This window comes from Miniopterus natalensis, chromosome 1 (assembly GCF_054644295.1).
Source record: "Miniopterus natalensis isolate mMinNat1 chromosome 1, mMinNat1.hap1, whole genome shotgun sequence".
NCBI classification, from domain to species: domain Eukaryota; kingdom Metazoa; phylum Chordata; class Mammalia; order Chiroptera; family Miniopteridae; genus Miniopterus; species Miniopterus natalensis.
This window is the reverse complement of record NC_142081.1, coordinates 79,024,977-79,047,602: the sequence shown is the minus strand read 5'-3', so window position 1 is coordinate 79,047,602 and position 22,626 is coordinate 79,024,977. Positions and strand designations below refer to the sequence as shown.

Below are 22,626 nucleotides of genomic sequence, written 5' to 3'. Positions count from 1 at the left end.
ATACATTATTCCACACACAAAAAGTAATTAAAGGTAATTTATTGATCTAAATGTTAAAAAGCAAATTTTCAAATTTTAAAGGAAGATACATCTTTTTACCTCAAAGTAGGGAAGACACAAAAAGCACATAATCATAAAGGAAAAATGATAACTTCAACTATATTAAAATGTAAAACTTTTGTTCATCAAGTCATCAAAAAGAGTTAAAAGACATCCCACTGCCTGGGTAAAAATACTTGCAAAACATAACCAGCAAGGCATTCATATCCAGGATATATGAAGAACCTCTAAAATCAACGAGGGAAAGAGTAGCAGCCACATTAAGGCAAAAGACATACACAGGCACTTCTTAGGAAAAAAAATCCAAATAGCCAGTAAACATCAAAAAGATGTTTCATTTCAGTTGTAATCAGAAAAATGAAACAAGAAGCTCCACCATTTTCATACCTATCCACTCTTAGTATTTTAATGATTTATAAAGGTATATGTTTAAAGTAAGATAAGAATCATTAAAATTTAAAAACGTTAAGAATCATTATAGAATTTGTCCTCTTATTTCCACTAGTACGCTTAAGATCTTATCTAGGTTTTATGAAAAGTTATCTGTAAAATAATATATTAAAAAAAAATGTGTTAACACTCTGTTTTTTAAGTGCTATTCAAAATACATAGAACCTATAGAAAAGTACATCTATTTTTTGCCATAAATAGAAATTTATGCCCAAAGATGCAGACATACATTGTCAGACATTGATAACATAGCCCAACATTCTAATTATACTACTGAATGAGTCTTAACTTGCATATTACACTAATTTTTTTAACTTTATTTTTATTGTTGACACTATTACAGATGTCCCCAATCCCCAACCCCATCCTGTGCCCACCTCCACCCAGCCCCAGTGCTCCCTTCCCTCTGGCCATCACCTCACTATTACCTGTGTCTATGGGTTATGCATATACGTTCTTTGACTAATCCCTTCACCTTCTTTCATCCAGTCGCCCACCCACTCCCCTCTGACAGTTGTTGGTCTGTTCCATGTATCCATGCTTCTTGTTCTATTTTGTTTGGCAGTTTATTTTGTTCATCAGATTCCTCATATAAATGAGATTATATGGTACTTGTCTTTCTCTGACTGGCTTATTTCACTTAGCATAATATTCTCCAGGTCCATCTCTTTGTCGAAAAAGGTAAGATTTCCTTCATTTTTATGGCCGTGTAGTATTCCATTGTGTAAATGTCCCAGAGCTTTTTTCATCCACTCATCTACTGATGGGCACTTGTGCTGTTTCCAGATCTTGGCTACTGTAAATAACACTACAGTGAATATTACACTAATATTTTCAGTGATGCTAGATGACATAATCATTACAAACTCTTTTTAAGGTAACAGCTGCAAAACTGTAAAAAATTATCTCACTTAGTTCTTTTCTGTGGTCCTTCCTTTGTGTCTTATTTTCAATATAGCTTCCAGTACAACTGTATTTAAAAAAAAAATTCACACAAGTGATAAGCTAAAGTACTATTTAATTTTGTTTTACTTATTTTATTTACTTTTTAAACTTTTGCACTCTGAAAAGGCTTGAAGAAATGAAATTATTAAAGGTTAAGCAAAATAACAGTACCTCACAATGCTGGCGAGAAGCTTGAATTTCACATTCATATTTGTTCTTTACAGATTCTAAGCAGAGCTCTCTATAGATTCCTGCAACCAAACACAATTATTCTGATTATGTTTGCAACAAGTAGTTTCATTGTCACTTCCCTACAGAAATTGTCCTAACTGTATTTTAATAAGATGAATCAAGAAGAAATTGAAGACTAGAAAACTACAAGTGTAAGAGTTAGGAAGAGCCCGGTTGGGCGTGGCTCAGCAGGTTGAGCAGCGACCTGGGATCCAGGAGATCGCGGTTCGATTCCTGGTCAGGGCACCTGCCAGGGTTGCGGGCTCGATGCCTAGCTGGAGGCGTGCAGGAGGCAGCTGATCAATGAGGACTGTCTCATCATTGATGTTTCTCTCTCTCTCTCTCCCTTCCTCTCTCTGAAATCAATAAAGATATATTTAAAAAAAAAAAAAATGAGTAAGAAACTAAACTGCAAATTTTAGTTCTTCCAAAGAATGCCCCTCAATGTTTGATAGAGAATGTCCAAAATGAAAACAAAACTCTTTTCCTATGAAAAACAATCTCTGAGGACACATAATGGAAACAGAGTCAATAAGCTCTGGTTTCATTAATCATATATACTCAAACAACTGGATACCATAGCCATCAAAAACATAATTTTTGAACTACTATTTAGAGTCCAAAGCTTGTAAGAGTATTAAGTGTATAAACTGATATAACAAAATCTGTGATGTTTGAGCTCCTGACTGGGCTTTACCTACAGGATGGATGCTCTAGAGAGTTTAACTCAGAGGCACCAAGGCAACATGGCCACACAAATAAACCATCACAAAAATGGCAAAGAGCTCTGGATGTATATACTAAACTCAATGCCATAGTTGGCCTTAGAAATATAAATATTTCTCATATAGTAAAGGCAAGGGACAGATATCTGGAACTATGCCATTAGCAACACATTCATACACACTATTCTTCATACAATCAAAAACTAAAGGAAGGCCACAGAGTAGAAATTTGAATAATTGACTCAAGTAGTATTTCCTAAACACCCAGTAAGTCTTACTTAGTTCTTTCAGAACGTCAAAGAAAATTACAAACATGCTTATTTTTAAGGGTGTGCTAAACCAATATGCAGACAGCAAGCAAGTTGGGTAACACATCATCTACATATTTAATATTAAGCACTCAATAATAAAATTTGGATTAAGGTGGGTTTAGTAACAAAAAGTAACTATTATCAACAATGCATCTGGTATAACAAGTACATGAGGATCAATTAGTGTCCAAAAAAAGAAAACAATCAGCATCTTCATTAATTAAAATTCAGTTTTTAGTTTGACTGTGAAAAACCAAAGTGATCTTTAAATGGATACATCCTTGTTATGAGTGCTAGGATACAATTCTGAGGTTGGATTCCAATTACAAACAGAAGAGTGAAATTTAATCATACAAATACTATAGCACATTTTCATGTATTTGTAGCCACAAATGAGTAAAAAATCCTATCAAAATCAAAAACTACCATTAAATTATCCGGTTGAAGGCTAATTCCCTGTTCTCTATATCTTGATCAAACACCTTTTAATGTTTTCATAAATAAATAAATCCTTATCACTCTTACAGGTGAAAACTACTACGAGTATTTAAATTGAACTTTATCTAATAGGAAATTAAACTGTGACAGTAACAGTATCTCTTAATGAAACTATCATGGTTTTCTAATTGTTTCACCTGTGGAAATAACTTCTCAACCACACTGTAACACTGTGAGCAATTGAGGGCCTTTTTTTTTTTTTGATACCCCACAGCAGCAGAGAAAAGCAAAAGGCATTTAATAAATAACTGTGGGCTGATTGACAGTGAAACACTCTGGTCAGCAGTAAACATATTTGTGATTCCATGAACAACAAATGCTCACTTGACAATCACCTTTTAAATCTACTGAAGAGTTCATAGTCTACTATATGAAAAAGATGTTTCACTTTCCTACCTGCTACCTTTGTACGAATTTGCATATTTTCTTGTAAAGTTGCCAGTGGTTCCAAATATTCTGGTGCTTTTCCAGCTATGACTTCTTGTAGTTTTGCATCCACCTGACTTAATCGTTCTTTATAAAGTCTTAACAAAGCAAAAATTAAGATATTAATTTTAAAAGCCCAACAAAGGCTAACAATTTACCATTTCTATACATTATCTCTTCCTAATATTCATATTCTAATAACCTACCAAATGTATTTTTGCCTTGGTCTCAAGTTAAAAACTCAATTACATTATTTGACTTTATGTATTTAATCACAAAATAAATATTTTTCTATCGTTTTTTAGATATATCCTCTTTAACGGTTAATTCACAATTCAAAAAAACACAACTGAAATAACTACTTTTGGGCACTCTAAATTTTGGGGTTTGTTTTAATTGCATCACAATAAATTGAGTCTAAGAGAAAAGGTCATTTAAGCACTGAGTTTAAAAGAAATCAATTTGAACAACTTGAGACATTATTAGTTGTCAAAAGAGATAATTCCCTGGCTTCTCTCCACCTTTACTGGAGGACAATATTTAGCCTACTTGATTTAAAAAAGAACAAAGAAGAAGTAGAGTGATGAAGGTAAAACGAATAGCACTACAGAAAATAGAAAAACTATAGAACTTGTGATCTGGCATACCCAGTTCATCTGGACCACACCTGAAGATGCTATAACAAAATGAGTTGTTCCATGGATGGGGAATGAAAATGGGGCAGGAGATCCCTATTGCCGAATTCCAGTCCACATAAAATATTCTAATTTGCCAGCTATCGCACCAATACCTTTAGCTTATCAAAGACGAAGTATGTGAGATAACTCAATGTTTATTTTTGGAAATAATTCTGCAAGACAGAGCTCTTTTAACAGGAAAATGTTTACATTGTCATTCTTTATGAAAGGTACTTCTAATCCTGGTTTTGCGGCATTTTCAAGCTATCCAGCCCCACCAGGCGCGGCTCAGCAGTTGAGCATCCACCTAGAATCCCAGAGATGGCAGTTCCATTCCGGGTCAGCCCGGGTAACGGGCTCAGATTCCCGTCAGGGGCGTGCAAGAGGCAGCCTATCAATGACTGTCTCATTATTGATGCTTCTATCTCTCTCCCTCTCTCTGAAGTCAATACAGATATAGACATGTAAAAAATAAAATAAAAGTGAACCCTACCCTACTTTTAAAAATAAAAAAAAATTAAAAAGATATTCAAAAAATTTCAAAGCAGATTAACAATTTAAAATCATTTTGTAAATTCTTTTCTTGCCATTTATTACTTTTATCATAGGTGAAGAATATGTCATAATATGTCACAAGGATGGCACGTAGTAACTTCCAAAAGAAAGCACTGATTAAGCTTGTAGGTGTTAGTATAACTAGCAGTTGGCTTTTGAGAACATGGTACCTGGCTTTCATATAAAATTCTGCTTTTTCCTCCTCTTGAAAATATAAAGCAATACAATTAAGACAGTCAACAGCATCTATAATGGATCATTATAATTAGCATAGAAATTTACATAATGATTCTGAAGGAATAAAGCAAGTTTGTGTGTTAATGCAATAAATATTCTTTTAAGTAAACAAAAAGGGAAAAAAAATAATCTGAGTTAACTGTCAAAATAATACATTATCATGTCTGGGTTAAATTTTTCTAAACTCAAAATACAATGACAAACAAATGTGTAACGTCAGAAAAGTACAACATGATACTTATACTTTTTGAAACTATAAATACAGTAGGTCCCCAAATAACAGTTTCATTCAAGGTCATTTTGTTATAATATTGATGAGGTAGTATAGAAACTTAACTCTTGTTTATATCAATTAGCCTGTGGTAAAACTGGTTTTGTTATGTTGTTTTGCCTAAAGTCAAAGAACCTATTGACTGCAATAAGTGAGGACTTACTGTACAACTTTAGGCAAAATGATAAAAATGTGATACAAAGGATTACTGCACCTAAAAACACAAAACTTATACAAAACATTGATAAGGTGTCCTGAATAGGTGAAGAGCATCTTGAATGAAGAGGATATGTGAATTAACAATATTCAATTAACTATCATTTTAAAAGAATAGATTCCTCAAAACCAATATAATTTCCACAACCTTAGAATTCAAGTATAAACTTATCAAAGTCAAGGATCAGGAGTCCCTCAGCAGCAACAATACTACTCACAGAGTAGATGCTTAATTAATATTTGTTGGACAATGAATATTGAAATGAATGGGAACTTGGGTGGTGTAAGTTCTTTTATCTTTTTAAGGAGGTGGAAGAACTCACCTTCCACCACCAAACAAACTGCAAATGGTGAATTTTCTGTCTTATGAAAGGAGTGCTATTGTGCCCTGTGGTACTAGAACAGGAGAAGCAGGATAATTATATTACTATATTACTATCATTATTATTATTATGTTAGTTTATTTCTCACCTTTTCTAAAGAGCATGTGAGACAGCTTACAGAGATACACAGGATAAAAATAACAAACAAGGCAAAAGGGGCAAGAAAAAAAAATAAGTATAAATCAGATGCAAAGATTAACTTTTTTTCTACTTTCTATAACATTTCTGGACACCAATTCTTGAGGAAGAATTCTATTAAATAATGGTAATGGTTCTACTTTTAACACTTTCAGAGTTGAATGAAGCTGGTAGGGGTAGCTGGCTTGTGGTCATAGTGAGTCATGAGAAAGCAAAAGATCAAGGCAACTGCCAGCCCCAAGATGAACAAGATTAGGCTGAATGACTGACTAGCTGCAAGCTTTCCTATGTAATACATTACACCAGAGCTTTACAGTAATTTTCATTTCTTGAGTAACTATAAAATAAACTTTAAAAGCCTAGCAGGTATATCTTAATTAATTGTATGAGAATTATTCATTCATGGATTACTTGTACTAAAATAGAAAAATACAAATCTGTTTCCTCTGTTCCAGAATGATAAAGGATGAACTCTTTGTGTTTCTCAAATAATGGATTCTTTGGGGATCTAAACTCATTTTAATTCAAAATTAATAATGTAAATGTTTAGAATAAGGAAATGATACCATGTTTTTTTAAGTCCAAAATTTTAAACTTTGGGTGATTCTGAACTGCGCGTATTAATGTGTTGCACTAGCATGGGACATTATCTATACATTCATCTCTACTACCAATGAAAGGTAAGACCAGAAATTGCATAAATAGCAGGATTCCTACGGTAAACAAATCTGTCCCAGTTGAGTCTGGCAATTCCAAGTATTAACTGAGTTTTCATCTCCTCTTTGGGCTTCTCTAGGGAGCTGGTTGGGGGAAAGAATAAGCAGTAAAATTATGAAGAATTCAGGCACGAAGAGCTCTCGCACACGGAAGGTGTCTATATTCCCGGAAGTTTCTCTCTTTCACTACAATTCCTAATACAGAGCTATGCCCCATGACCTTGCCAGCAACTTCCAAAGTGAAAGCTCACCCGCCTTTAAGAGTTGTTGTTTTTTAATCTCTATCTGCATCTATTTTGTTCTCTCAAATCGCTGGAACCTATTCTTGTGTTACCAATTTTACATTAAGAGTTCTGGCATTATAAAGGGTGGGGAGGGGTGCGAGATGTACCTAATAAGCACCTACTCTACGCCAAGCAAATGGCCAAGAATTTTATATATTGCTCACTCAATAATAAAGCTATTATTATACTGTTTTCATCTATTGAGAAAGCCTGGATATGGAGCCTGTGCTCTTTCTACTCCACTGCATTTCCTCCAAAGTAATGTGTCTTAGTGGAAGGAATACAAATATCACTAGGAGGTAGAAAGCCCGGCTTAACTTACCACTCTCTGATGAACTATGGGAAAATCACTTAACCTCTCTGAGCATTAGTTTTCTCACAAGTAAAATGGAGATAAGACTATCTCCCAACCTTATAGAGTTGCTCCAAGAAGCAAACTAAATAATGCATGTAAAAACATGTAATGTATGTAATATCCAATGTCAAGATATAAACAAAAATCACTCTGCCATCTTTGGGAAATATTTTCTCTATTCTCAAATTTTTAAAATGCTACCTTTACCCAATTATTTAGCAAAGGATTGAATAAGCAGATTAGACCCAAGTGTGCAACAACCCAGGGAAAACATTTTAATTAACATACACATAGAAATCTTATTATACCCCAAAAACCCTGCCTCAAAACCTTCAGTTTAGTTAATAAAGTCTTAAGCAAACAATAGCTGAAGCCTCTTTCAGATCAGTCAGTCCCACAACACACAAAGAAGAAAACAGTTCAGGGTGAATATAATTTCTCTTGTGCTACTATGCATATGACATGGTTGAGATTCAGTGACAATGACCTTCTAATGTCACTACTTACTGATCCTTGAGATCCGTAAACTGTTTTTCAAGATTGGACATTTCATCTAAACACTCCATTCTTCTTCTTTCACAATCTTCATCATCCATTTCTGTTAATAAAAGGCAAATATCAAAAATAAAATTAGGCACACTCTCTCCCCTGGAGTACGCCCACGTCTTTCCCTTCCCCATCTTGTTCACCCACAGGCATGAAACTCCTAAACTCCAAGGGTCCCCATGAAACTTGCAACCAGGGGAGCAATGGGCAGCAGCAGCTTGTCCAGGCTAATAACTCCCTGAACCTGTCTCCAAGGCCCCTTTTCTCTGACTTCTCAGTGAGCCAAAGCAACCCCACCAAGGCTCTTCTATCCTAAGCCCTTCCTTGTTTCATTGTCTCTAGCTTTAACAAATGTACTCTCAAAAATAAAAATAATTAATTATTTAAATAAAATAATATTAGTTCTATGTTCCAAATATATCTGAATGTTAATTCAAATGGTTAAAAAAGGGGGGGGGGGAAACACTGTAATATGAAGTTAGATATGCAAGGCCTATATTAGCCTTAAGAGAAAAAAAATATTTATCTAAAATAATTTCCACTATAGGTTTTAACCTACAATACAGATGAGAGTTAAAACTATAGACTTTTTTATTAATTTTTAAATCATTTTAAAGAGCTGACATTAAGTTATGACTATAAAGTAATTAACCCACTTTTGGTTTGTTTTCCACCAACCCACCAGAACTTAAGCACCAAAATGATTCCTTCCTTTAAAGGTTAATAATTGCTCAAAAACACTTTTGTAATTCTTCCAGAACTGCTCACATGGCTGATTTGCTAATCACATAAAAAAGAAAACTAATCTCATTATGTTAACAGGATATCTTCATCTCTCCTATTCTTTTTTTTTCTTTCTTACTGATTTTAGAGAAAGAGAGGGAGAGACAGAGCAGCATCAAGTTCCTGTTCCACTTATTTATGTATTCACTGGTGGACTCTTGTATGTGCCCTGACCAGGAATTGAACCCAAGACCTTGGCATATCAGGACAACAATCTAACCAACTGAACTACCCCACCAGGGTTCATCTAATATTCTTATACTCCCATTGTTCCCTCTCCCCCAAATTACTGTCAGTCAGTGAGAAAGAAGGAAATGAGAAAAGCAAGCTTTTTAAGAAAGACAATGTTAATGACCAGGTCTGTCCTATATTTCATATCTTCAATTTTTACATCATATATATTCAACACATCAAAATGACTGAAGTATAAAATTAATCTACATCATTTTTTTAACATTCAGTGTTATTTCATATTAGTTTCAGGTGTACAGCACAGTGGTTAGACAATCATATACTTTACAAAGTGTTCCCCTAACATTTCCAGTACCCACCTGGCACCATATATAGTTATTATAATATTATTGAATATATTCCCTATGCTGTACTTTACATCCCCATGACTATTTTGTAACTACCAATCTGTACTTCTTAATCCCTTCACCTTTTTTACCCACTCCCCCCAACCCCCCTCCCTTCTGGCAACCAGCAGTCTGTATAAAATGATGTGCATCTTGATATTCAGTAAATAAAGGTCAAACTATGAGCAAAAGTTAAATTATGTTCTGTTATTTTCACATAGCAAGGAAGTATATGACTCTTTTTTTAAACTTTTCTAAAACATTTAAATTATATCTGGCTTTTAATAGCTTACTCCTTGGCTATTTAAAACTTGATCCCTCAAGATGACTCACTCCCCACTATCTCTGGATAGATTTTTTTCTGTAGCCTTAGGACCTGCTCATACCAAGGTATGAGAAGAATAAAACTGGAAGTTGAACATGTAAGACCAATAGTAAAAAAGATATCCTTTGCCCAGCCAGGCGTGGCTCAGCGGTTGAGCATTGGCCTAGGATCCAGGAGGTCAAGGTATGATTCTCGGTCAGGACACATACACACACGGGTTACGGGTTTGATCCCCAGTAGAGGGCATACAGGAGGCAGCTGATCAATGACTCTCTCATCATTGATGTTTCTCTCTCTCTCTCTCCCTCCCTCTCTCTGCCTCTCTCTGAAATCAATAAAGATATATATTTAAAAAAAGATATGCTTTTACAAGTACAAAACTGCAAAATTTACTTTTACAATTTCTTTGCACTTAAAAAGTCTGACTTACGCCTGGCTGGTGTGCTCAGCCGTTGAGCATTGACCTATAAATACAGGAGATCACAGTTCAATTCCTGGTCAGGGCACATGCCCCAGTTGTGGGCTTGATCCCCAGCAGAGGGCATGCAGGAGGTAGACAATCAATTACACTCTTGATATTTCTCTCTCTCCCTTCCTCTCTGAAATCAATTAAAATAAAGTATTAAAAAGTGTTTGACTTGTTATTACTACATTCTTCACAAATTAAATTTTTCATTATTTTCTGGGATAGAATAAAAACCAGTGAAAAGTCACAACAGTTAACATAAAAATTAGAGAGGGAGAATTTTAACCAATAGTGAGATCCTAACTCCCATTCAAAAAAAAGAACACTTGAAGATAAAATGTTTTACAGATCTAGGAAATGTATTCGCATCCAGTCTAGATGTTCTTTTTCGGTATTCCTCACTTTTGAAATCTCACCTATTTTTATGGCTTGCCAGATGAAGTCCTAATTATGCTTCCCATCCCAGATGGGTTCCAATGCCACATTTCCACCTGTCAGCTGGGTACTCTAACTTACATATACCACCATCATCTCAAAGGCAGCATGTCTGAAATACTCTATTTTCCATCATCTCAAATTTTTTACTCTTCTGTTCTTCCTACCACCAGTTTCTTTGCATTCTTCAATCCTGTTTGGTGCTTTTAAAAAATCTTTGATATCTATGCCTTCCCTTTCCTTTCCTTTCCTTTTCCTTCCCCTTCCCTTTCCTTTCCTTTCCTACTTCAAATCCTTCTCCCAACTAAACTGGTTTTCTCGCTCTTTTGAATAAGCCTTTTATACTTTTTCTTTCATTCCTCCTCCTACAGAAACACCTTGCCATTACCATCCCAATCCAAATTCTACCCATTCTTCAAGATAATTAAGGCATTCCCACCTTCTTCAACTAGCCTTTGCTGTCCACTCTATTTTGAAAAGATTACCTCCACCTCTGAATTCCTACAGCATTGTTTATTAGCATTCATTTGGCAATTTAATCAAGTGGTGACTTAAGGCAGTTCTTTAACTGAGATCAGATCATAACTATTTACAGCTCACACTGAGTAGTGCCCAGTGCTCCACAAAGAAGTCACTCATAAATACTTATTTTTCGGTGGCTAATTTATTGATTGAAATTACATACTTCCACAGAGATTTGCTTGTAAAGGGAAACCTAAAAAGAGTGTCAGGGTGATAATACAATGTCATCAACTTGTCATCCATCCTTGCTTTACATGGCCAAAATCGGGCCAAGAAAAACACTTTGTCTCATCTTTATCACATGGATAGAAGGAAGAGAGTCCAGGTAATCACAAATTCCATTCCATTATTATTTTTTTTTAATAATCATTCCTAAAAGTTTGCAAAATTGATTTGTAGTGTTAATCTGCTCCCCCCCACCACCCCCAGGGACCCCGCCAAAAACACCACTTCCACTCCTAACAACCCAAAGTTAGAAAATATTGCAGGGAGGAAAAGATCTGGAGAATTTCAAAGTAGCCAAAAATAGGCCAATTTATTCGCACAAGATTCCCATATCACCCCTGATGTTGGGCTCTTCTGAGTCTGGAAAACTTCAGAGATGCTTTAAACAGGACAGTTCCCAAGTCACACCCCCCGCCCCCGCCAGGGCACTGACTGATGTCTAGCGCGGGCTGAGGGACTGACGTGAACGCGGAGGTTCAATTCTAAGCTACCCAAGATCCGGTACGAATCTAAGCTCGGCCCCGACAATCCACCCGTACAGAGAAGGGTTGCCGAGGTGCAAAGGAAGGAAAGAGATCTGTGGTTTGGGGAGAGGAGCTATTTCCAGGGTCTCCCAGACAAGCTGCGGCACAGTCCCCGCTCCGGTGGATCGCCTGCGGCACTGCCCGGAGGTCCCGGGGCGGGTCCGACCGCGAGCCGGAGCGCGCGGCGTCCGGGGCCGGACAAGCTGGGGCCGCGTCCTGCCCCGCCCCGCCCGCCGACCGCGACCCGCCCGGAGCCAGACGGCGCCCCGCGACCGTCCGGGCGCAGCCGAGGGCCGGGAGCCAGTCTCCGCCCCCCGCTCTCCCCGCCCCGCGCTCCCAGCAGACGCAGCTGCCCGGCGTGCGGGGAGCGGCCTGTCGCTCGCCGGGCGCGCGGGCTCGCTCCCAGCCCCGCGGGGTGGCACACCTGAGCTATCCCCATCCTCGGAGACCGACGAGCTCTCCGTGTCCTCGTCCTCGGAGCTGCTCCCCTCGTTTTCGGCGTAGTCCACCTCCATCTCATCGTGATGGTTCGTCTCCTTCTTATCCCCGCGGGAATGGACTGGCATTTTCCAGCCGCGCCGTCGCTTCCCACCCCCGGTGCCCAGCCCGGCCACCGCCGCTTCAATGAAGGGCGCGCCGAACGCCCCGACCCACCCAGCGGCCGAGCTGGTTCTGAGCCCCCGGGCTCCTCCCCGCCTCCAGCCGAGCCTCACAACCTAACCCAGAGGCTCCGCACCGGGGCTCTGCCATTGGCGGAGGCCGGCCCCGAGCCGGGGGCGGGGCCGGCCCCGCTCAGGTGCGGTTGGTTGCCCGTAGCTGCGGCGCGGCCCCGCCGTTTCTGCCGGGAGTTGTAGTCCTTTCAGCGCAGACCTGCAGGGGCTGCTGGCTGCCAAGCTCCAAAAGCCCTGACCACTTCTTCCCTCCGGACTTCAAGTCCCACAAGGCTCGAAAGCTGACAGACTCGACCGCAGTTTATAAGCTAAACAGAAACAGATTGTGCGAATTTAGTCTCTATTCTTTTCCCGCCAAGTGATTGTTCGAGCTCCCCAGCTGTCTAAGATGTTACTGGCAGACGTGAAAAAGGTCTTTTCCGAGCGTTTTCCCTCCTCCTTGGGCCTGGGGGAACTGGAGAAACGTCTCTACTACCTAAGCACCTTTATTACCATTAATAAACTCTTACGTTGAGTTTATTAGTAACTGCAGACGATAACTTGCACTTTCCATGCTGCACAAAAATCTTTACATTGTTCTTGAAGCTTCTGCAATCAATAATATAGAAGGAGGTTTTATCTTGGCATTTCATCTAGTATTTTTTTACACTTCCACCAAATACAGCCCAAAGATGCCACTAGTCTTGATATAACTTCAATTTTTCAATGAAAAATACTTAATTGATTAATGAAATGTTATGTTTTCTCAATGAGAGGGATGATACACAGGGAAGACTCAATAAAGATCACAATCATAACTAAAATTAGTTGGCCACTTTTACTCTGTATCAGGTGTCCATAGGTTATTCTGAATTTAATTCTTTTTTTTTTTTTAATCCTCACTCAAGGATTTTTTTTCCATTGCTTTTCAGAGAGAATGGAAGGGAGGGGGAGAGAGAGAGAGAGAGAGAGAGAGAGAGAGAGAGAGAGAGAGAGAGAGAGAGAGAGAGAGAGAGACCGACACTCTAACCACTGCGCAGAAACACCTAGGGCCTGAATTTAATTCTTAATAGCCCGGAGGTTGGTGCTATTATTATCCCCATTTTACAAAGGAGGAAACCTCACTTGCAGACAAATCTAAAACTATATTTTATCCATTATAAAGGTAGAGCTTCTTCTTAAAGTGCTAACTTACTATTGAAAGATATTCATAGGATATTGTGGATTTTACAGCATTTCATTCTCAAACACAAGGTCCAAAACACTTTATGGAGGATGGTAAGGGATTCCAGGCATAATTGCATTACAGTTAGATTTAGAATTTAGTGACAGAAAACATTTCAAGGGCTATCCATCTCCTACAGGGTAAAATGCAAACTAAAGGACTTTTATTATCTAGTGTTAGTCTACTTCTCCTCTTCTTACTATATTCTTCATAACTGAATCCCTCAGTTGCTAAACACACACTTTCCCATCTCAGTGTATTTGCACATCTTATTCCCCCTGCAACCTTCTTCCACTCCTTTTTCAAAGCCGCTTTCTTGACAACATACATCACCAGCAGCACCTCCACCATACACACTCATGTTCTTTCAGGCTACTTCTGTACTTTGCACTTTGCAACTTTGTAATTGTTTCTGCCACACTGTATTTTGTATTATTAGCAGATACAGTTTCAAAAGCATGCAGTGGTCAGGCAGGTGAAGTTAAAAGATGGAAATTGGAGTCCTGGCCAAGTGGAGTCCTGGCGAAGTGGTTCAGCTGGTTGAAGTGTCATCCCTTGCACCAAAAGGTTTTGGGTTTGATTCCCAGTCAGGGCACATACCTAGGTTTCGGATTAGGTCCTCAGTCCGGGTGCACACAGGAGACAATCAACTGATATCTCTCTCTCTTTCTATCCCCTTCCTCTCTAAAAATCAATAAAAATATATCCTCGGGTGAGTATTAAAATAAATAATTTTTAAAAAAAGATGGAAACTGGAAGTGTCTGGGCATATGCACATACATTATGTGAGTGATGGGGCCTAAAGGAAGCAACTGCTTGTAGCTCCAGGCTGTTGTTACTACGTCAGAATTCTGGCCTAGATGTCAGACTTCCAATTTTCAAGAGAAACTGGAAATTTATATCTCTGTGAAATATATAAAAAAATTGTTTTTTTTTATTTTTAGAGAGGAAGGGAGAGCGATAGAGAGAGATAAACATCGATGAGATCTGGTTAAAGTTATAAAAATAAACCTTAAAGTTAGTTTTTTATAACACAGGGAAAAAAAAAAATCAATGAGAGAGAGAGAGACACACATCGATTGGCTGCCTTCTGTACGACCCCTACTGGGGATCGAGCCAGCAACTCAGACATGTACCCTGACTGGGAATCAAACCAAGACCTCTTGGTTCCTAGGTTGGCACTCCACCACTGAACCACACCGGCTGGGCTGAAATATCCAATTATAAACATTATCTCAACTGTGGTTTGGTTTTATTTTGTTTCCTTAAACTCCAGACCAAAGAAAAATAGCTGTGGGTAAAATCCAAGCCTCTGTTAATCACTGTTATATCAGCAGCTAGCAAAGTGTGTGCTAAATAGTAACAATAGCTTAGATTCCTGGTCAGTCTTTATGTGCCAAACACGGTAATGTGCTTTAAGTACATTAATTCATTTAATCCTTATAACTACTCTTTGAACTAAAAATGATTATGCCTTCCATTTTATAGATGAAGAAACTGAGGCACAGAATAGATACTTGGCCAAGGTCACACAGCTAATAAGATTTAGGCTTGAACTTGGATAGTTTGACATCAGAACCTGCACTCAATGACAGCATACAGTACACCTTTAGGAGGTGCTTTATATGTTTCTGCTTTTCAAAGAAATACAGAAGGAAGTTGAATATGAGGCACAGATTCTCACCCTGGTTCTGCTAGTAACCAGCCAATTAAATTTGGCAAACCACATCATCTCTGGTCAGTTGTAAAATGAGAAGGTTGCATTACATTATCTTTAAATTTTCTTACAGCTCATAAATTCCTACCACCATTATATTTGTGTTTAAGGCAGACAGATAATAGGAGATAACGCAATTTGAGTTGCATGGCAGTGTTTTGCTTAAAAGGAGTTTCTTTCCTGTTTCCCCAAACATATTTTAGAAAAGATGTGTAGGAAATATAAGCAGAATAAGGGGAGAAAAATAGTAAGGCTGAAAGAAAAAAAAACAAACAAACATGCCCCCAAGGTCACTCCCCCTTATTTTTGAATTTTTTAGCTCTTGGTTCATTCACTCCAATGGCCTGCCTATCAGAATTCTAGTCCTTTTAGGATTCTTGTAGATAATCCTATGCTGCTCCTTTCCTACTGGGTTTGCTCTGGTACAAAGTAGATATAAAATAATTTGGGCTTTTTCCTTTGAGTTTTTCTCCCATATCTTATTTGGAGTAACTTTTTTCTAATCTGTTTTATTAAATATTTTAATATTATGCAATAATTTAAACACATAAAAAAGTATTCAGGATATTATATATCTAACAGAGTAGTCACCTCTAAGCTTTGTCAAATCTTAGTATTTTACCACATTTGCTTTAGATCCCTCCTCAGTCTCAATTATTTCCAGAGTAACCATTATCCTGACTTTGGTGTTTTTGATTGCCATGCATGTGTGCATACTATTTTATTTTTTTTTACAGAGAAGCACTATTAAATTTATTGGGGTGACAATGGTTAATATGAACATATAGTACATACTACTTTTGTATGTTTCTGTCCATAAATAATATGTAGGATTGCTTTAACATGTTTTGAAAGGCTCATATTTTAAAGTAGTTCTCATACATATCATGCTACAACTTCCTTTTTCCTTAACAATGTTTTTGAGATTTATCCACTGTGATATGAGTAGCTCTAATCCAGTATTTTAACCTGCTCTAAAGTATTCCATTGAGTACATATATTCCACTTAATGAATGTTAAAAATGTTACCCATTAACCTGTTAATAGACACTTAGATGGCTTCCTTTTTCATTATTAAAAATAGTTTCCTCAATTAATATTATTATATGTATATTGTGGGGAATATGTGGGAAGATTTCTCTAGGTCAGCGGTCTCCAAAGTAGAATATATGTAGCCCAGGGAGTATACCCTGGGGCAGGAAGAAAATTTTAAAAACTTCCATTTATATAATTTTCAATTTCATCTTTGGAATAAAGTAGATATAGGGAAGCAGCTAGAAGTCCATTTTTTACTCTCATTCATGTTTATATATATTCCTTGTGCTCCATTGTTTTTTAATCAGCAAATCTTGCCTCTGAGGGAAGCAAACTTAAAACCCAATCACTACCACTAGGTGGAGCTGAGACATAAGCTGTAAAATCAACAAATCTTGTCATTACTGATTGACTCAGGCTAGATAATGGTACTGTAGCTGGAAAAACAAAAGACAGGAGACCAGAGGCTGCAACTAATAATGCGTACTCAAAATCAGGGTAAACATTTAAATTATTCAAACTAAAGGGACTTTAGGGACCTACACAACAATTAGATGAGACCAATTTATAGCTATACCAATTATATAAGACATGACCAATTATTTAAGGATGAAACAGCCTAAAAGTACTTGAAATAGCCCGTTCACTGGTACAGGACCCATCCCTGAATTAACTACTTGCAAAAATTAGTTATGGGATTAATTCAACTATAAATTTTATAATATTTCTATTAGGTTATGTTATTATTATTATTCCACTATTCCACTATCTCATGGTTCACATTATCATGTGCTTTTCTGTAGTCGTTATCCAATTCTTTTTAAGTAATTTCCTTTTCTCTAATATTTTTCTCAAGGGTAAATATTTTATATGTAGTTTGATTTTTAATCTATACAGTTCCTCTTCAGATGGTTTTTCATTTTGGCCTCCCCAGTACTTATTCCCTTTGTGAGGTAATAGCTTCCTGACTTTTCTTTGGAGAACCCCCTCTGCTCCATTCAGCCTATTTGGTTCAGGTGAATAATGAGAATATTATGTTTTCCTGGCTCAGGGATAGACATGTGGGCCAATCAAGGCTATGATGATGGGCACTGCCAGAATTTTTATTGATACTATCAGGAAGTTCTCGTCTTTTGAAATTAAAAGTTCTATTAAGCCTGTGAGCCTAGGTTTGATAGGGCCATTCATCCTTCCACATGTGAGCAGGGGAAAGGGGAACCAACATAGAGGGAAAGCAAAGCTGAAACAGAAAGATTCCTGATGGCATTATTTAAGCTCCTGGCTCCATACAGGGTGTCCCAAAAAAACTGTATACACACAATGTCTGTAGATTGTATTACATTTTGAAAATGAAATGTATTTTAATAAATACTGCCTTTATAATTATTCAAAGTGTGTATACATTTTTGGGGGACACCCTGTATGTGTTATGTTAATCCTTTGAATTTCAGTTACATAAACTGATAAATTCCTCTTTTCAGTGAAGCTATTTTAATTGGCTGTTCATTACTTTTAGCTGAAAGAGTTCTGACTAAAACAGCTAATTTTTTTCTTTAAAATATAAGTGTTTTTTAAATGGAAGCAATAAATATTTTAAAATCTCCCATCATAATTTCTTATCTATTATTGTCAAAAATCCCCTCATTTTCATTTATATATTAACTATTTACTGAATGTATATTACATGTCAGGTACTATGCTGGTTTCAAGAGATTCACTGATGAATAAAACAAGCACAGCTTATGCCTGCATAGAGCTTACAGAAAAGTAGAGATAAATATTAAATAATTAACTATACAAGTTGAAGTATGCTCTCTGCTAGTGTTATGAGAATGTAATACAGAGACCTGATTACCCACACACTTGGAGCACCCAGATTGGGTGATCAGGGAGGCTGTGCCACTGGGCCAGACAGGACACCTACTACATAAGGTCACTCTACCAAGACTTGGAGACATAGCAGCTCTATCTAATACACAGAAACAAACATAAAGAGACAGCCACAATGAGGAGACAGAAACATATCCCAAATGAAAAAATAGAACAAAACTCCAGAAAAAGAATTAATCAAAGACAAACAAGCAATCTACTAGATGCAGAGTTCAAAATATGGGTTATAAGGGTGCTCAACTAACTTAGGAGAAGAATAGATGATCGCAGTGGGAGCTTCAACAAAGAGATAGGAAACATAAAAATGGAGTTAGAAAACATAAAAAAGAACCAGTCAGAAATAAAGAATACAATAATTGAAATGAAGAATACATTATAGTGAATTAACAGTAGAGTAGATGAAGCAAAGGATCAAATAAGCAATTAGGAAGATAAGAAAACAGAAAACACCCAATCAAAACAGCAAAAAGAAAAAAAGAGTCAAAAAAAATGAGGATCCTCTGGGACAACTTTAAGCATACCAACATTGACATCATGGAGATGCCAGAAGAAGACAGAGATCAAGGAATTGAAACTCTATTTGAAAAAAACAGAAAACTTACCTAACCTGGTGAAGGAAGTAACATACAAGGCCAGGAAGCACAGATGAACCCAAAGAAGCCCACAAAAAGACACATCATAATTAAAATACAAAAGACAAAAGGAGAATCTTAAAAGTAGCAAGAGAAAAGCAATTAGTTATCTACTAAGGGAGCTCCCAAAAGACTATCAGATAATTACTCAACAGAAACTTTGCAGGCCAGAAGGGATCGGCATGAAATATTCAAAGTGGTGAAAGGCAAGGACCGACAACCAAGATTACTCTACCCAACAAAGCTATCATTTAGAACTGAAGGTCAGATAAAGAGCTTCCCAGATAAGAAAAAGCTAAAGGAGTTCACCACCACCATACCAGTATTGCAAGAAATGTTAAAGAGAGGAGGAGGAGAATGAGGAGGAGATAAACAATATGAATAATAAGTACATATCTATCAACAATTACTTTAAATGCAAATAGATTAAATGCTCCAATCAAAATACATACATATGGTAGCTGAATGGATAACAAAACAAGACCCTTACATATACTGTCTACAAGAGACTTACTTCAGATCAAAAGATACACACAGATTGAAAGTAAAAGGATGGAAAAAGATTATTTCATGAAAACGAAAACAAACAAAAAAGAGCTGTAGTAGCAATGTTCATACCAGACAAAATAGACTTCAAAACAAAGGCTATAACAATAGACAGAGAAGGACCCAGCAATTTCACTTCTGGGTATTTATCTGATGAAACCCAAAATACTAAATCAAAAAGACATATGTACCATATATTCATTGCACCATTATTTACAGTAGCTAAGACATGGAAGCAACCTAAGTGTCCATCAACAGATGGATAAATAAAGAAGTGGTGCATATATACAATGGAATATGACTCAAGTAGAAAAGAAGGAAATTTTGCATCTGTGACTACATGGATGAACATACAGGGTATTGTGCTGAGTAAAATACGTCAGACAGAAAAAGACAAATGCCACATGATTTCACTTTTATGTGGAAACTATAAAACAAAATAAACAAATAAGCAGAACAGAAACAGACTCATATATACAGAGAACATTTTGACAGTTGCCAGATGGGAGGGGGTTGGGAGGGTGGCTGAAAAAGGTGAAGGGATTAAGAAGTACAAATTGATGTTACAGAACAGTCATGGGGATGTAAGGTACAGTATAGGGAATATAGTCAATAGCACTGTAATGGCTATGTATGGTGTCAGATGGGTACTAGGTTTATTGGGGTTATTGCTCCATAAGTTTTACAGATGTCTAATCACTATGTTGAACACCTGAAACTAAAATAATATTGTATGTCAACCGTAATTGAAAAATTAAAAATTTATTTTAAAAAAAGAAACGGACACATTTGAAAATATTTGGGAGGCACAACTGACAAAACTTAATAATGGATTAAATTAGGGGCATGAGAGAGAGGCTATAGCATATAATTTACTTATCTCCCTTCTCTTTGAATCCAATTCATATCCTTATGCTAATAAATAATGTCAGCAGCCTTTGCTTCAACAAATCTCTTTAAAAACAGTATTTCACTTAAGAAGTTCTAATACTTATTGTATGTGATTTTCAGATCTTTCTGTCCTTAACCAATCTAATATTTCTTTTGATGCTCCTTGTTTTGTGTTAATGTTACCTGTTTTCTCTAATAATTAAATCACAATCTATGAAATTACAACAGAAAGAAACTATCAAATGTATTTTTGTTGGAACTGATGATGCAAAAGCAATAATAACTAAAATGGCTGGGACATTAGCATGAAGGCAGTGGTACCAAACTGTACTAATGCTCATTGTATTATTCTTCACTGCCAGTTTCTTTGTGAATGTCCTTGACGAAACAGTAAAAATGATTTTTTATGAAATCCCAAGCATTAACTAAAAATCTTTAAAAATATTTTCTGTGGCAAAAAAGGAAGCAGCATAAAGCATACTAAGGTAGAACAGTGATCTGAAGGGAAAACACTTGTGCAATTGAGTTATGAACTGACCTAGCTACTTGATTCAAGGAACGGCATTTTTACTTGAAACAACTGACAATCAATATTCAGATTTGGATATTTGGCAAATATTTTCACACAAATATCAAATGCCTATCACTTTTAGTAAAACAACTGACAATATTTGCTACCAAGGATAAAATTCAAGCTTCCAAATGAAAATTAGGAATTTGGAAAACTTTTATCCACCACACTGAGCATGACAACCTTCTAATACTTAAAGGATTTTCTGATATATGTGATTTTCAAATTTTATATTGTTTAACAAAATGTATTAACATTTGGAATATCTGTATAACTAAGTGAACAATTATTTTCTTTCTTCCTTTTCTTCTTTCTTTTTTTTTTTTTGGCTTGTTAATCCTCACCCAAGTATATTTTTTCCATTAATTTTCAAGGGAAGGGAGGGGGACAAGGGATGAGAGAGAGAGACATCGATGTGAGAGAAACACATCCATCGGCTGCCTCCCACATGCACCCCGATTGGGGTGGGGATCAAACCTGCAATGCAGGTACATGCCCTTCACTGGGAATCGAACCTGAGATCCTGTGGTGCCTGGGCTGACACCCTAACCACTGAACCACGCTGGCCAGGGCATGAACAATTATTTTCCAAATGGCAAATATATACTGTTACAAAATTGTGCATGGGTAAAAGAGCCAAGTAAAGTGCAAGATTTTAATGTGAAAAATACAAAAAGTTTACTGGTATATTTTTATGTTCCACATTGCAATTAATCTTTAAGAAACTACCATTTAGCTTAGTTATAGTTAGCTGAAAAAGCTATTAATGCATTTCCCTTTTCCAATTACATATCTATATAAGGCCAGATTTTGTTTCATATGCTTCAACTAAAAAAAACCTGCATTACAACCCAGCCAGTGTTGCTTAGTGGTTGAGCATCAACCCATGCACGAAGAGATCACCTGTTTGATTCCTCATAAGAGCACATGCCCAGGTTTTAGACTCAATCCCCAGCGGGGGGTGGGGGTGTTCAGGAGGCAGCTGATCAATGTTTTTATCTCTTCTTCTCCCTTTTTCTCAGTCTAAAATCAAAAACATATTTTTAAAAAAACGTACTACATCATAAGAATTCAGCAGTTTTCTATTACGCTAAACATTAAAGAGATTTGCAAAACATGTAAAATAATAACCATTTTCTAACTAAATATATTTTGTTTCGAAAAAATAGATATTTTAACTTTTTCATAAACATGTCTATTCATAAATACATTTTTTCAAAAAATTCCTGAATGTTATGCCGATGTCTTATCATTATCATGTTTAACCATAGTAAAATGTTTTGAGCCCCGGCCCTGTGGCTCAGTTGGGTGGAGAATTGTACAGTACATCAGAAAGGTTGTGGGTTTGGTTCCCAGTCAGGCCACATTCCTACGTTGTGGGTTTGATCCCCAGTCAGGGAAGGTACAAGAGGCAACCTACTGATGTTTCTCTCTCACATCAACGTTTCTCTCTCTCCTACCCTCTCTCTAAAAATCAATAAATATATCCTCAGGTAAGGATTTAAAAAATAGTTTTGAAATATCTCAGGTTTTTTAAAGAGATTTTATTTTTTAGAATAGTTTTAGATTTATAGAAAAAAAAATCAG

General features: G+C 36.8%; 1 protein-coding gene across 2 annotated transcripts in view; it reads right to left on the bottom strand.

Annotated features, from left to right (window-relative positions):
- BRMS1L (BRMS1 like transcriptional repressor) overlaps positions 1 to 12,479 on the bottom strand; it is a 36,296-nt gene extending 23,817 nt beyond the window's left edge. The window contains exons 1-4 of one of the 2 annotated variants that reach the window (XM_016198434.2): positions 12,307 to 12,479; positions 7,986 to 8,076; positions 3,617 to 3,744; positions 1,627 to 1,706 (exon numbers count right to left, since the gene is read on the bottom strand). In XM_016198434.2, the coding sequence (XP_016053920.1) occupies positions 1,627 to 1,706; positions 3,617 to 3,744; positions 7,986 to 8,076; positions 12,307 to 12,448 (441 nt within the window). In that variant the 5' untranslated portion in view covers positions 12,449 to 12,479. The remainder of the gene's footprint in view (positions 1 to 1,626; positions 1,707 to 3,616; positions 3,745 to 7,985; positions 8,077 to 12,306) is intronic. The other variant, XM_016198435.2, reaches the window with a different exon arrangement.
- Between the last annotated feature and the right edge of the window lie 10,147 nt (positions 12,480 to 22,626).